This window comes from Rhamphochromis sp. 'chilingali' (genome assembly GCF_963969265.1).
Source record: "Rhamphochromis sp. 'chilingali' genome assembly, chromosome: 19".
NCBI classification, from domain to species: Eukaryota; Metazoa; Chordata; class Actinopteri; order Cichliformes; family Cichlidae; genus Rhamphochromis; species Rhamphochromis sp. 'chilingali'.
The window spans coordinates 173,689-190,590 of NC_137946.1; the positions used below are offsets into that span (position 1 = coordinate 173,689).

At 42.2% G+C, this 16,902-nt stretch overlaps 1 protein-coding gene across 1 annotated transcript in view; it reads right to left on the bottom strand.

Moving 5' to 3' along the window:
- Positions 1-15,565, bottom strand: part of LOC308387183 (uncharacterized protein) — a 30,065-nt gene extending 14,500 nt beyond the window's left edge. The window contains exon 1 of the mRNA XM_080867082.1: positions 15,114-15,565. Coding sequence (XP_080723208.1) covers positions 15,114-15,386 — 273 coding nt within the window. The 5' untranslated portion in view covers positions 15,387-15,565. The remainder of the gene's footprint in view (positions 1-15,113) is intronic.
- Between the last annotated feature and the right edge of the window lie 1,337 nt (positions 15,566-16,902).

Genomic DNA, 16,902 nt, shown 5'->3' on the forward strand with positions numbered 1-16,902 from the left:
CTCAAGCTAAGAGAAGGGGGGAAGGAACCACTTAACTGCTGACCATAATATTTAATTACAGAGATTGGAGCATGCTGTAGGTATCTAACAGACACCAGTTTGTTCATGTAAATGGAGAGTCCTCTTCACAAGCTGAGGTTAATTATGGAGTTCAGTGCTAGGGCAAATTCTGTTTACATTATACATGCTTCCCTTAGGCAGTATCATCAGAAGGAAGACAGAAGGTCCTTCAGCTGATCCAAAATGCTGCACCAAGAATACTATCAGGCACTAGAAAGAGAGAGCAGATTTCTCCTATACCGGCTTTTCTCTTAAATCCAGAATCAAATTTAAAATCCTGCTCATCATTTACAAGTCTTGAATGATCAAGCCCCAGCTTATAAGACCTTAAGACCTTATCTTAGTAAATTGGGACCGTATCACCCCATTAGAGCACTTCACTCACATACCCTAGCAACTTGCTGTTGCTAGGGTATTGAAAAGTAGAATGAGAGGCAGAGACTTCTGCTCCCAGTTCAGGTTCAGAGACAGAAACACTCTCTACCTGTAGGCTTAAAACTTCTTCTTCACTCATCTATTTTCACTCACTACGTGTTTACAAACCACTCTGCATTTAATTATTTATTATTGATATCTTGCCAAATTTCTCCACAGTGATGTGAGGGACCGATAAAGTCATATAGAAAAGATTACTTTATGTTATTGCTGCTAAAAGTGGTTGGTTATCCTTAGTTTTTAGACATGAATGTGCTAACGATGTCTATCAACGTCCCCAGTCATTCAAGTCAAGAATGTGGAGAACTTAATGTTCTATAAATACACACTGCATAATTTGGGTTCTCTATTCTTAAAGTCAAAAAGAGACAGGGCAACAGGGACGCTGGGCGAAAAAGCATGACAAAACCTTATGTGTAAAAATTGGGTAGCACTTGTAATTTCTCACTAAAGTGATCTAAAAGGTTCAAATTCAAGCTAATTAATGTTTAAACCTGTGCTGTATGTGCAAAATATGGTTACTTGATTATGTTGCATGTGTTTATGGTGCGTTTGCATGAGGTTGTATGCACATGCACATACATGAGTACTACGAACAGCTGCTTTTCCCCATAGTCATGACTTTCATCAAATTTTAGTGAAAACTCAGAGGTCATGTGTAACGTTGGACCCAAGAAACATAAGCCGGAGCGAATATTACGACAGCAGAACTTTTATTTAATACTGTGGTTTTGTACTGGGACAGACACTCCCGCTCTGTCTCACTGCTGTCACGCCCGCTCTCCTCCTCCGACTGTCACTGCCAACATATAAAGAGAGACAATCACTGACAGATCCCCAGCACACCTGTTCACCCCGCCCCTGCGCCGCCCCGGGAGCTCACTGCGTCACCCCTCCTCTGCAGCTGGCCAGAGACCACACGCCACATCATGATCTTGTGTTTTCAACTTACTAATTCTAACCCTAGATCTCACTGTGAAGACTGTCTCTTCCCAATGATATGGTATGAAAGCAAGCCCAGGGTTCATTAAATGAAACAGCTGGCAGTCTGCAAGGTGGAAAGGTATTCGGAAATTGGCAATTAAAATTTCATAAAAGAAAAATGTAAAGTGATCCATGTAAGACACAAAAACATAAAAGGATGTATAATAAAAATTTATAAAATATTAGGATGTGAATTAATTCTACTAATTCAGACACAGAAGGAACAGATGTGGACACGCCCTTGTGACCATGAGTAAAAGTAAATAGTTGATGGCAAATATATTTGCATTTACTTTGTGTCATAAGTGTGTTACGTTCCCCTAAAAGGGTCCAGGCAATGGGGGAAAGTAACAAAAAGTGTCCGGGTCGGAAAAAGGAGGCAGGGAGGCAAAAGGGTTAAATTAAAGAGTTTTATTAAAGTTTCTATTATTAACTCAACTAAAAGAGACGGACAAGCTGCTACCACCATTTAAAAAAAACAAACAAAACTCAGGCATCGGTCAGTAAACTGAAAAATAAGTTTAAAAAAGAGTTTAGTCACCAAACACTCCTCTCCGAAGAGCAGGAGTAAACAATCACCGAACACAGCTCACTAGCTGCACCGACCAAACACACACAGCTCACTAGCTGCAAACACCAACATGGCTCTCTGACACCAGAGCTCACCTTACTCTGGCCTTAAATACCTGTAATTGCTGATGGGAGACAGCTGTACAAAAGAAAAAGGTGTCACCTAAGGCAGGAGAGACGGTAGGACACGCCCACAAAGGCAACTTCAGGAGGAGGCCCTGCTAGGGCTGTAACAAGTGTCATGATAATGTTGTATGTAACAATCAGAATTATTGTCTGAAGGGCCAGAAAAATGCCATACTGGTTGCTATACTGATACACCTGATATCTCCAAAAGGTGATTCTGTTCATCTGGACGTAGCGTTTTGTGGGAGAAATGTTTCGTCATCATCCAGGTGACGTCTTCAGTCTCAGCTGACTACAGGTTTCAATCTTATAAACAGGACACTTGCATAATGACTGAAACCAGCCCTCTGAAGGAACAATGGGCTGGGAGGTCAGTTTATAATCATCAATATGTAAAGTCTCATGAACATTGATCAACAACCACTGATCAAAGTCCATGAGTCCCATTCACAGAGAGTTGAATGGCTGCAATCACAGCATGTAAGATGGTGACAGATGTACCCTTAGGCCCCTCCTCCATTCAGAGATGGTCTTTCCCTTTTCATGTAAATGGCCTCCTTGACTCCGCCCTCAAACCAGCGTTCCTCCCTGTCCAGGATGTTACATCCTCATCATTGAAAGAGTGTCCACTGGCCTGTAGGTGTAAATAGGCTGCAGAGTCCTGGCCTGACGAGGTGGCTCTTCTGTGTTGTGCCGTCCTCTTAGCCAGAGGTTGTTTGGTTTCCCCGATGTATAAATCCTGGCACTCCTCCTGCACTTAACAGCGTACACTATGTTACTCTGTTTGTGTCGGGGAACCCGATCCTTGGGGTGGACCAGTTTTTGGCGCAGCGTGTTTTGGGATTTAAAAGCCACAGAGACCCGGTGTTTAGAAAAAATGCGTCTCAGCTGCTCCGATACTCCTGACACGTACGGGATCACTACAGGTGGGCAGCGGTCGTCCTTCTCTCCTGGATCTGCTGGAGCTTTCTTTAGGAGCCTTCCCAGCTTTGACAAAAGTCCAGCTGGGATAACCACATTTACTCAGGGCCTTCTTGATGTTCTTCTGCCTCCCTGGCTGCTGTGTCAGTGGGGATGGTGTTCGCTCTGTGTTGTAGCGTCCTGATGACGCCCAGTTTGTGCTCCAGTGGATGATGAGAGTCAAACCTTAAATACTGATCTGTATGTGCAGGTTTACGGTACACGTCAGCTTTTAGATGTCCCCCATTACAGATGGAAATCTCACAGTCTAAGAAGGCTAACCTGCCACCTGATAGTCATAGTTTATTAGATTTTTATTAGGATTTTTTTTTAGTTACTATCAAATTAAAACAGACAGGACTGGGTAGATGAAGGCGGAAGAACAAGGGAAGAGAAGTTGGATAGAAAGTTAACAGAAGGAGAGGGAGAGAAAAACAGAGGAGATGAGGGTTAGAGAGAGAAAATAATGAAAATGTGCTTCAAGACGTGCTGAGAAAAACAGGCAAAAAACAACACAGTAGGGAAGCCACAGCAACAACCAACTTATGCAAAAGTAACTGTAAATAATAGATATTAAACGTTACTGAGCCGTAGGGCTGCCGCAAACGATTATTTTGATAGTCGACTAGTCACCGATTATTTTTGCGATTAGTCGACTAATCAGATCATCATCCATTGGACGTAAAACGTACAGCTTATTGCACCAGCAGCATCTGCTCTTATATAACTATCATTAGCTTACAGCTTAAGTGTTTCAGGTCTGTGCTAACTAAAAATAAAGATAAGATGATAGTTTATTAAATTTTATTGAAATTTGCAGATTGTTTCGGTGAAGTTTAATAAACTCCTTGCTATCTAAAATATAACAGGACACCGGAGTAAATTCTCCAGCATCTCACACGTCTGATGATCAGCTGTCTGCTTGACGTTTATTCAGCTGTGTAAAAACTATAACATTAATCTCAGCCAAACCGATTTACTCAGGAACAAATAAAATACTAAAAAAGGACAAACAATAACATTTTTAAGTTATCTAAGTGACTCATATATCATGTTTAACCTGAGTAGCGAAAGACGGCGGTGGGTTTGAAAATGATCTGCCGGGAGTCCGGTGTTCTCACGGCGCTAGTGAGCCTAGCCCCCGGCTAGCTATCGAGCTAGTGGGTAACAGACGTCTCCGAAAACGTCGGAGCGCTTTTGAAAATATGTGGTGTCTTGATAAACTGAGCAGATATTTGAGGTTTACACAGCTACATTCTCGCCTGAAAATATGTTAAACGTTTATTTTGTGACCCAGAAAGAATAATAAGAGTAATATTAAAACTAACTAGCTGCCGCCATTGTTGGAAACTGAGCTGGGCCGCGCTATGAATTCTGGGATAGATTGGGCCACGAAGTATACAGGACACCAACAACCACCAGCGGATGGGGGCACCCGCCACTGGCAGAGAGTGTGGGGAGAGGAAATAGGCCCCCACACCTGGAGGGTCCCTGAGATGTTCTGAGAGAGGTGGAGTTTAAGACCTGACCTGACACGCAGACACAAACATGGGTTCCCACCCTCATGCACACATATTAATACTCACTCATTTGCCCAACATGGAGGCACACAGAAATGAATGTAGTACACACTCCCTAACATACTCCATACCCCCAGGTCTAGGCACCAGCACCCACTAAGGGGGATTCCACCGCCAGGTACAGGAGATGGTCCCTTTTACTCTGGGGTGGAGACAAGCCGACCATCCCTGCCCCACAGCAGCAGGGAAGCCCACCAGCCCAGGGATGGTCGGCTTGTCTCCACCCCTGCCCCACAGCAGCAGGGAAGCCCACCAGCCCAGACCCCAACCAGGCACGCAGCTCCTCCTCCTGGCCCCCTGTCCCAGACGGCAAATAGAGAACGGGGGTGTGAGAAGTCTCCACCCACTCATATGTGGTGTTGATGCATCCCAAATGCCCTATATGTATGTGTCTTGAGAGTGTAAGGTATGTGAGTGTGTAAGTTGTGCAATAAAACTGAGGCACAGGTGGCCAGAAGGAGACAGAGAAGGATTACCTCCCCTGCACCTCAGTGACAAACCTGCACTTCAAGCAGGTGAGGGAGCAAAGTACCCCCTATCTGAAGCCAGCTCCCCTGCTGACCCTCATAGGCACTCCCGTTCCCTGAAATCCACCAAGGGCAGGGATCCGGGCCCGCCCAGACTGTGGCCCACTGCAGTAGCACCACCAAGCCCACCGACTGCAGGCTTCAACTACAACTACAATAACAAAGGAGGAACATAACTATGACCCCCCACCACCAGTATGATGCAGCTGATCAAAGGAGCCCAGAGAGATTGATCTAATGCAACAGAGGCTCTATCAAGACTAATATGGTCTATCGAGTTTTCTCTTTATTGGTTAAAATTAGGATTACTTTTATTTTTCCAGGTTATGAGGATAGTCTTCTTTCTATAACTAATCTGTCAGATGGAATAAAGACTTTTCCTTCAAATATATGTTTCAAGTACTTAATTCCTTTAAAACTGCAGTCTGGGAATTAATCATATTATTGTTCTGTATTATGTCAGGGTTCTCCAAATGGGTGTACATTTGCATGGGATTAATGAAGACTGAAACATGTTGGCATGTTCTTCACAGGGATTGTGGCTATGTGTTGGAAATGTTATTTCTCACACACAAGCGGAAACTGCTCACTTGTTGCAGCACTTGCTTCTTCTGTAAGTTCCACACACCATTGACTTCATTACAGTAAAAATTCTGCTAGTAAGAGCTTACAGTACTTTTTACTTTGGTTTTTTTTTTTCATATCTTTTCTCACTTTCATAATAAAAAGAACATTTCATTTTAATGCTGTATAGATAACTGGTATTGGGTCTGCCATGGCATGAAGTGTTTGATGAAAATTAAAGATAATTTTAAAATGAACATTTTGATTATTTATAAAATTCTAAGGTCTAATAAATAATATATGGCTTTCATTGATGTGGATGTTTCTCTACTCAAAGTGGAAGACTTGCTTTGACTGATTTATAGTCAACAGGACCTTAGTATTTTTTTAAGAATAACTTAAAAGACTTCATTATTTTCATTAAATTATTTTAATTTACTTGTAGACATTTTTGATGAGCTGCCTTAGATATTGTAGACATCCATCCATCTTCTTCTGCTTATTCGTGACCAGGTTGCAGGGGCAGCAGCCTAAGGAGACAAGCCCAGACCTCCCTCTGCCCTGGAACCTCCCCCAGCTTGTCCAGGGGAAAAACCAAGGAGTTCCAAAGCCAGCTGAGAGATATAATCTCTCCAGCGTGTCCTGGGTCTGCCCCAGGTGAGGTGAGATATGCCCAGAACACTTCACCCAGGAGGCATCCTTGTCAGATCCCCGAACCAACTGGCTCCTTTCAATGTGGAGGAGTAGTCAATCTACTTTGAGCATATCCCGGATGGCTGAACTCATCATATCTCTAAGGGAGATGCCACCCTTCAGAAAAAGCTAATTTCCGCAGTTTGTATCTGCAATCTCTCTTCTTTCGGTCACTACCCAAAGGTCTTGACCATAGGTGAGGGAAGGGACATATATCGACTGGTAAATCGAGAGCTTTGCTCAGCTCTCTCTTCACCATGACAGACTGGTACAGGGTCCACATCATTGCAACTGCAACACCAATCCATCTGTTGATCTCCCGCTCCCTTCTCCCCTCAGTCATGAACAAGACCCTGAAATACTTAACCTCCTCCACCTTCCTTAAGATGGCAACCACCACCCTAGTGTGCCAGTCCACAGATATTGCCCCTGAACTCCAAGCAACATTGTGCAGGCCTATCAATCAAGACAGGCCCTACAACATCCAGAGATTTCAGGAAGTCAGAGCAAACTTCATCCACCCCTGGGGCCCTGCAGCCAAGGGGTTTGCTTAACTGCCTCAATGGGTGGAGTGCATCTCCGCTGATACACTCCAACCACACTACACACAGTAGAGTGCCGCTTTCCCCACCTGAGTCGTGTGACTGTATGCCAGTCATGTGACAGTATTGAAGCCATCGCTTCAATGCACTCCCAAAGTCTTTTTCCATGGCCTCCCTGAACTCCTCCAACAGCTGAATTTTCAGCCTCTGCCCAAGCTGCGTTCTGCTTGGCCTGCCGGTACCCACAGCTGCCTCCGAAGTCCCACAGGCTAGCCAACCTGATAGGACTCCTTCAGCCTGATGGTTCCCTTCACCTCTGGTGTCCTCCATCTGGTCCAGGGGTTACCATTATGACAGGTACCAATCGCCTTGTGTTGGCAGCGCAGTGCAACAACTTTAGCAAGGAGGGGCTGAACATGGTCCATTCAGACTCACTGTCCCCAGTCTCCCTTGGAATGATATCAAAGCTCTGCCAGAGGTGGGAGTTGAAGATCTCGAGGACAGGGGCCTCTGCCATGCGTTCCAGGTCTACCCGCACTATACGTTTATGCACCCAAGGTCTATCCAGCATCCTTCCCTGCCACCTGATCCATCTCACCACTAGGTAGTGACGGCTCAGCCCTCTCTTCAGCCTAGTGTCCAAAACATACAGCCTTCTCCTCCCCTGGCCGCCAACAAACACAAACTGCCAGGCCACCAGGTGCTGGCTCTCAGGCACCCTCCCCAGGCCTGGTTCCCGGCAGGGACCCGGTAACCCTATTCCAGGCAGGGTAAAATCTTTCCTAGATTTTCTACTCACAGGGGATTTTGAAATAAAAACACTCCTTTTTTAAAAACAACGACTGAATATTATGTAAACATTTGATGTTTAAATTTATATTTGTTCATATTTTTTGTGTCTGAAGTGATATGTATTAGCTGTTTCACACAAACATGTATACAGTCACTTTAATTCTTTCTTGCTGCACCAACAGGTTGAATGTCCATTTATTTTTAGAGTTAAGAAAGTAATGTGCTTTGGAGTATCACTGCAAAGGCTCTATAGGTTGTTGTTTATTCATATTATATTTACTGTAGTTGCTCACACAGCTACAGTAAAGCTGTAAATTACTTTTTTTTTTACATAGTGTTCATATTTTTTAAATTTTAATCCAACAATTTGTTTTTTCAGTACAGGTCAGCAAGTTCTCATACAAAGCAAACGTTATGATCCACAGAAGGAATGCATTCCCTAGACTTTTCATCTTCTGTTGGATTATCTGACTGATGTCTACTTGGGCCCTTACATTGAGTCTTGATTGCTGAATAGAATAACTGTTGCACTGAAACAATAACAGGAGAACTCATTTTTTTAAATTTCCTTTTCCCTTCAGAAGTATTCAGCTAAATAATCTGATGTGAAGTTCAAACTGTAGACTTTGCTATGTGTGGCAATAGTTCAGTTCTAGTTGAACTAGTCATGAAGAATACTTCTGAAGTATCACTTGGAAAGCCATGGAAATTAATGTAAATTACTTTATTTTAAAGATGTTGAGCACTTTTCTTGCTTTTCTTGCTTAACACAAGGTTATCCTAACTGTGCCATATTTCGCACTTGTGAATATAACCGTATCCTAAAGGTTTAATTGGCTTAAAGCTATACTCTAGGTGTTGCTTTTATTTATTTCTTTGAGCAGTGTTTTAATATTGTACTATACAAAGGATTTATATGTGCATGTGTACGTGTACACATGAAAAAAATTAAACTGACCTTATGTCTGGAGTGTATTATATAAAAGGAGCTGTGTGGGGGCCAAGCAGCTCCTCATGTGAGACCACACTGACTCAATGGTTGCTTATGTCTTCTGTGTGTGTGTGTGTGTGTGTGTGTGTGTGTGTGTGTGTGTGTGTGTGTGTGTGTGTGTGTGCGTGTGTGTGTGCTGGAAGGAAGTGACAACTTATATTTATTAGACTTAAAATATAACTGGTACCTTAGGATCTGCAACCACTACAAGTTAGCACTATCTACATTCTTCAGGGTAAACTCTGCTCAATGACACAATTAATGGCAAACGCAGCGGTCCCAAGTAATTCGCAGCCCTACAGTCAATGTTCCCTCTAAGCTGCGCGTGTGCGCAATTGCGCACTGCTGGCACGGTCTCTGCGCACAAAAAAAAATCTAACCTGAATTGAAATGAAAATAAATCCGTTAACTGTTCTGCAGTGTTACTCAGTGACTGGCTGCTCCCGTATGGGATCAGAACAATGCCACCTTATTCCACAGTCCAGCCAATGATGCGATTCACATTCGTATATACGCAGCTAATCAACGTGGTTGACAGGCTAAGGACAGCGTCCTTATGTGCCGACACCGGTGTTTTAGCAAAGCGGCTGATGTGGAGTGAAGCCACGTTAATGACAACGTGTACAACCATTGGAGATGTGAGCAGGACAGACGGAACAACTGACGGACAAAGTGTGGACTTTATACCAGTTTTTAAATTGTGTTGATCGGCCACGTAAAACCAGAGTTATGATAAAATATCTGCAATGTTTGTTTTTCTTCCTGAATACTGTCGTTGTTTATATTTACTGCGGGAAGAAACGGGAAGAAACGGTAAAAACGGCGTTTTACAAGGAAAACACTCGAAAGCCTGTGAGCAAAACAGCCCCCCTCCCCCAGCCTTTCCTATTGGTGGAAAAATGCACCATGTCGACCAATCAAAAAATGATATGGCAACATGGCATTTAGTTGTTTAGGAAGGGGGAAGTTTTAGGAGTGACGGCGTGTTTTGAGAGATTTGCGACATTTAGCGCAAATCTTGTGTAGTTAGTGTGTAGTCAGTGTGTAGTGTAGTCAATAGTTTTGTTGTGTGTCAGAACAATGAGGCAACTGCTGAGTGTTACAGGTGTTACAGCAGTGATACATCTGCTGCTGTCAGGCCTGCAGGTATCAGGCTGTTGTTCTCCTTCATCTCAGTGGACAGAAATTATTTTTTGGAGCGGCACAAATAATTTGTGTGGCATCAGATTTGATGCAGAACAGCTGATTGTTCTGTAAATAGTTTGAAATGTTTATTTTAAAAATGCCTTGGTGGCATTTTTAGGTAAACAGCTGCAAAAAACTTTGTTTGCAAAACTCAGTTTTTGTTTTTTTGTTTTGTTTTTTTATTCATGTTTTGGATGGACAGAAACATTAACGAATATACAACTGGAATAATCATACTGTCAGTTCTCTGTCCGTTTCTTAACAACAACCAACAAATAAGGACTAACAGTAACTAAGACAAACAGACAACAACAACAACAACAACAACAACAACAACAACAACAACAACAACAAAAAAAACCAGGAGAAACAAAATGATATACCGCTTCCTGGGAAACATCAGCAAAAACAAAAGCAATGGGGGCAAAACACCCGGGTGCCTAAAAGGCAAAACATAACCTTGACCACTGATGACATTAAGACAATTTCTTCCCTCTACTGACTTTCAAAGTAATAAAAAAAAAGAAAAGAAAAAGACAACAACAAAAATACCAATGACACATGAAACCCCCCCCCCCCCCCCCCCAAAAGAACATTTATCATAATATCTAGGAGACATTGTCGATGTACAACAAAAAAGGACCCCAGACCTGCTTAAAAATATCTTCTCTCCCCTTCATTCTGTACATAACCCGTTCATATGATGCCATCTTAGACATTTGTTCAGTCCATTCCCTGAGAGAACAGGGGCTGGATGACTTCCAGTGCCTAAGTATTATCCTGCATCCAGTTATGAAAGCCAGACGCATCCACAAAACTCAGTTACTTTTTTGAAGAAGTAACTATATAATTAATTGCCCAACATTGGTCATTATTTACTGTATTTTGCAGACAGAGTTACAGACTCTCTCCCAGACCACAGACTCATAATACAAGTCAGAGCTTTATAAAAAAAAAGAAAAAAAAAAGAAAGTTGTGTTTTCAAAATTGGAGTTCAAGTTATTTTTTCTTCCAATAGTGTTAACATGCTGCACAGGTCATGAACAAGATTTATTTTAAATTTTCATTGTAAGTGGGCTAAAGCTGTTAATTTAAAGTCGTCTAACATAAATGTAAATGCAGTAATTTGATTATTTTAATAAACATGTAACTGGGATGGATTGGATGCTGGCGTGACCACAGTGCACACGTCTGTTGTTGCTCACAGTGGTCCAAGTGTCCGCTCAGGGAGTTTGTGTGTTCGCTCAGACACGTGAAAAATTAGAGGGAACGTTGCCTACAGTGTAAATTGTATGTTGACCCTGGATAATAAATAGATATCGCTCTATGCTGGTGGGAATTGTGACTTACAGGACTTGTGTTTCAAGCAGCTAGCTTGTAGGGTGATTACACTGCAGAAACTGCACAGCTATTACTTTTTGATTTTGAAACTTCACATAAGTGATTAGTCAGCCACCCCTCCATTCCAACCACACCAGCAGAGACTTGCTGCTGTGTTTGAGCAACCCTACAGGGAGTGCAGAATTATTAGGCAAATGAGTATTTTGTCCACATCATCCTCTTCATGCATGTTGTCTTACTCCAAGCTGTATAGGCTCGAAAGCCTACTACCAATTAAGCATATTAGGTGATGTGCATCTCTGTAATGAGAAGGGGTGTGGTCTAATGACATCAACACCCTATATCAGGTGTGCATAATTATTAGGCAACTTCCTTTCCTTTGGCAAAATGGGTCAAAAGAAGGACTTGACAGGCTCAGAAAAGTCAAAAACAGTGAGATATCTTGCAGAGGGATGCAGCAGTCTCAAAATTGCAAAGCTTCTGAAGCGTGATCATCGAACAATCAAGCGTTTCATTCAAAATAGTCAACAGGGTCGCAAGAAGCGTGTGGAAAAACCAAGGCGCAAAATAACTGCCCATGAACTGAGAAAAGTCAAGCGTGCAGCTGCCAAGATGCCACTTGCCACCAGTTTGGCCATATTTCAGAGCTGCAACATCACTGGAGTGCCCAAAAGCACAAGGTGTGCAATACTCAGAGACATGGCCAAGGTAAGAAAGGCTGAAAAACGACCACCACTGAACAAGACACACAAGCTGAAACGTCAAGACTGGGCCAAGAAATATCTCAAGACTGGTTTTTCTAAGGTTTTATGGACTGATGAAATGAGAGTGAGTCTTGATGGGCCAGATGGATGGGCCCGTGGCTGGATTGGTAAAGGGCAGAGAGCTCCAGTCCCACTCAGACGCCAGCAAGGTGGAGGTGGAGTACTGGTTTGGGCTGGTATCATCAAAGATGAGCTTGTGGGGCCTTTTCAGGTTGCGGATGGAGTCAAGCTCAACTCCCAGTCCTACTGCCAGTTTCTGGAAGACACCTTCTTCAAGCAGTGGTACAGGAAGAAGTCTGCATCCTTCAAGAAAAACATGATTTTCATGCAGGACAATGCTCCATCACACGCGTCCAAGTACTCCACAGCGTGGCTGCAAGAAAGGGTATAAAAGAAGAAAAACTAATGACATGGCCACCTTGTTCACCTGATCTGAACCCCATTGAGAACCTGTGGTCCATCATCAAATGTGAGATTTACAAGGAGGGAAAACAGTACACCTCTCTGAACAGTGTCTGGGAGGCTGTGGTTGCTGCTGCACGCAATGTTGATGGTGAACAGATCAAAACACTGACAGAATCCATGGATGGCAGGCTTTTGAGTGTCCTTGCAAAGAAAGGTGGCTATATTGGTCGCTGATTTGTTTTTGTTTTGTTTTTGAATGTCAGAAATGTATATTTGTGAATGTGGAGATGTTATATTGGTTTCACTGGTAAAAATAAATAATTGAAATGGGTATATATTTGTTTTTTGTTAAGTTGCCTAATAATTATGCACAGTAATAGTCACCTGCACACACAGATATCCCCCTAAAATAGCTAAAACTAAAAACAAACTAAAAACTACTTCCAAAAACATTCAGCTTTGATATTAATGAGTTTTTTGGGTTCATTGAGAACATGGTTGTTGTTCAATAATAACATTATTCCTCAAAAATACAACTTGCCTAATAATTCTGCACTCCCTGTATTTGGTGTGAAATGTAGACAAAACACATATATTAAAATTGAGAATGTTTACATTTGGCTTGACGATACACAGATGAAAAAAGCATGGACTGGAGATTGTACATTTGTGCTGTCATTTTAACATACTAACTATAAACACTTATATGTAGACATTCCCACAAAGGCCACACTTTTTGAATGCAAGTCACTTTCTGAGGTTGTTATCCTTGGAAATTTAATGCACTTCTTCTCGTTCCTAGACATGACTCTGTTATGATTAACATAGTTGTTAGATAATCCAGAGTGCATTCACACAGACACACTACACATTATGCATTCACATTGCCTCATGCCCTCTCATTAATCTCTTTACACGCTGGAGGCCACTGTGAAGGTTGCTCTGTTTCCCCACCTGCTGTCAGCTGTCACATGGCTGTCAGCAACTCCTCACTAATAAACACAGATGCCCTCTCTTCATGCATACGCATCATATTTTTCTTAGTCTAGTTGTCTTTGTTCCCACATTGCAGACATAAGGCCTTTTTGTCCCTTTTTTCCAGTACTGCCACACACATAAACAAATACAAGGGAGCAAGGGGTGAATGACTAATTTCAGCATTAACCTCTATAAGTCCCAACCAGTCCAAATTATATATGAAACCAATATGAAGCCATAGTGCCACTGCATTAAGTGTCATGGTTTAGGAATTAACCGATGAGCTACATAAAAAACAGAAAGAAAAACAAAGAGGCAAATGTTCAAGTCACAATATCTTCTCTTGGGGTTAGGGAAGAGTGTTGTGTGCAACCTTAAGAGTAGTTTGGACATTTTCTAAATTCTGTAGATAGAGAGAAAGTCACAAGATGGAACTATTTGTTTCTTTACAATCAAGCCCTGTATTCCCAGTGCTCCTAGTGTTGTGCAAAGTCATATAAAAAGAATTATATGGCATAGTTGTAACATTTAAACTATTTATCCCGAGTCGGACAAACTCCACCATTCACCATGTAGCACGTCTTACACTGTTCACTGTCACAGTCAGCAGCTCATCTGCTGCATCCTTTTACAGGAGGACATTTGTCTCACTCATGTTTTAAGCGCACACTAGATTTATCGATAGAAATGGCAGCTACTTGTCTTTCAGATGTTACCTCGTTTCAGTAAAAGTTTCAAATTTGCACAGAATGAATATGGCTCTTTATAATGTGAAAAACAGTGTCTTATACTTCAAACTACAAACTGTTGTTGACATGGTTACATTTTTTTAATTGCATCTTTATTTCTGGAAGTGAAAACCAAGACAAAGTGCAGCATCCTTGGAGATAATAATAGTGTATTAAATTCCAAAACTGTAAATGATTATCCCATGCTACATTGTGCTGCAATATATAGCATAATGTATAATTTACAATGATATAAATATATAAAAGAAACATCTTTGGTATTTGAATGAGAATCTGCATCCTGAGGCCACAGAGCAACTTCTTATCTGCTGTTGATTCGTGGAATTCATTTTAAAGAGTCAAAGATGGTTTGGTGTAATGCCAAAATAATGACCTCAGTCTTCATGTGAGAAATGATTCAAACTCAACAGACAGATCTCTGGATAAGCCACTGTGTTCAGCATAAAATGGATAATGTAATGAAGCTCCCCAAACTGACCAAAAATGGTAATGTATGCCTGGCTCTCCACGTTTTCATGCACTAACCCCGCACAAAGAGCAGCCACCGACATTTTTCGCATACTGACAGTTCTAGGTCGTTATAGTTACCATCGTAATGTAAAAGCAAGAAGCTATTTCAAAGCCAATTAATCCCTACAAGTCAGCGCAAGTAAATGCTAAGAAACGAGGCACGGGTATTAGCACTACACACCTCTATAACCCCCCCCACACACACACACACACACACCCTTATGTATGGGATCAGCTGTCTTCGTATGCGAACTTTTGGAAAACGGATCAACTGAAATTTAAAGTAGCTGGCTATCACATCGGCTATACTAACTTTAATATTAATTTGGCTAATAAGCTAGGACAAATAGAACTTACATGGTGGAGATTGAGACCACAGCTTTCCTTCCCTTTCGGTGCGTCCATAGCACAAAGTTCCGAGCATAGAGCTCCCCAATCCGGGCCCCCGGTTGACGAAGGGTCCTTGATCCCAAGAGCGCGCAGCACCCTGCTTTCTTGTCTCTGTTTGAGAAGCTCAAGCTCGCATAACCCGGCCAGGCTGGCTTGCAATCGCTCTTTATTCCGACTGCGCCCCGTTTTCATGTATTGCGAGAACGTTTCAAAAGAGTCTCGAAGGTCTTGGAAAGACATCACAGAATACCGTTTTCCTAAAAATTCAAGCTGAATGAATTCCCTAAAAGTCTGGCTGTCTCTTCAAATTCTTCGAATACCTGTTGTGGAACGGTATCCGTTGTGTGTTTGTCCTGATGAACTCACTGCTTTAGCTCTCGGTCCCATTCCCCTCCTCTAGCCTGCGCTCTGCCGGACAGTCTCACTTGGACAGCTGTTGGCGGAGCCTACAGGAATGCTGCTGGGAATCCTGCACAACCACAACTTAGTCTCATACTGCTCAGTGAATGCCTCATTCCAAATAAAAACGACACTCCAAGATAAAGAAAAGACGTAAACACGTTATATTACTGCGATGTATTCCTGTGAGTATTCCAGTGTATTTTAGGAGGATGATGAGGTTGTATATGCTGCACTAGTTTTGCACACTCAAAACATCTGGAGGCAGGCCTTTGGTATAAACTGTAAGCACTTTGTCTAGCTTAGTGAAGAGCCATCAGCTCAAATTCGCAGGACTTTGGACTGTGGGAAAAGGGCGAATATTTAGAGCAAATACACGCAGGCAGACGGAGAACACGCAAATGCCCCACAGATATCCACAGCAGACATGGAACCATAAAGTTTCTTGCTGTGACAGCGCTAGCTGCAGCGCCACACTGCGGTGTGACTTTGGATCGCCTTCTTAGTAATATTACTGTTTACTGTTAATACAGCTCGTATTCTGTCTGGCACTTATTATAGATTCATGCATACACAGATAATCAAACGAGTTTGTTCTTGTGTGTGTATTTCTGTGTCTCAATATCCAAAAGGCTGGGATATAAAATGCTGTGTAGTCCCAAATAAAGCAGGGCAACGTTTCACCCGTGTAATATCTCAGGAAAAGATGTGGTTACCGTGGCTCCAGGGCAATAACAGTAACAGACTGAACTAAATTGAATAATACAACATATTACAACGTTGACAAAATATAAGAAATAGCTCTAAATGTATACGACTAGCTCAATTATAAATATTCAGAATATTACAGGTGAAATATATATGTAACTCTTGTAACTCTCAAGCGTATATTTATGTATTTTTGTCTCATTTTTATATCTATTTATTAGCTTGCTTTGCACTGATGTAACCAGAGCCTTGTCGTCTCATCTCTCTGTATGCTGCACTGGATATGATTGATATGATTGCCATTTCACTCTAACCTGTCAAACAGTGCAGTTGTGATGAGGGTGTTCAGCTGTAAAGATGGCACCAACAGGAAGTGGCTTACTTATTGCAAAGAATGCCATTTATTGTTCTGCTTTGTGTGTCTGGCATTTGCAAGGCGGACTGACACCACTCAAAAGGCAACATCAGGAGCTTGTTTGCTGGCAGTCAGCTCACAGAGCACAAGTGAAAAAAAGACGGCAAGTTTTAAAACGTATAGTGGATGTGATCAAAGTACTTGGGAAGAGGGGACTCAGCTATAGGCATGTGGAGAATGAGGCTGCATACACTTTGGGTGATAACACCATCGATCATGGTAACTTTCTGGAAC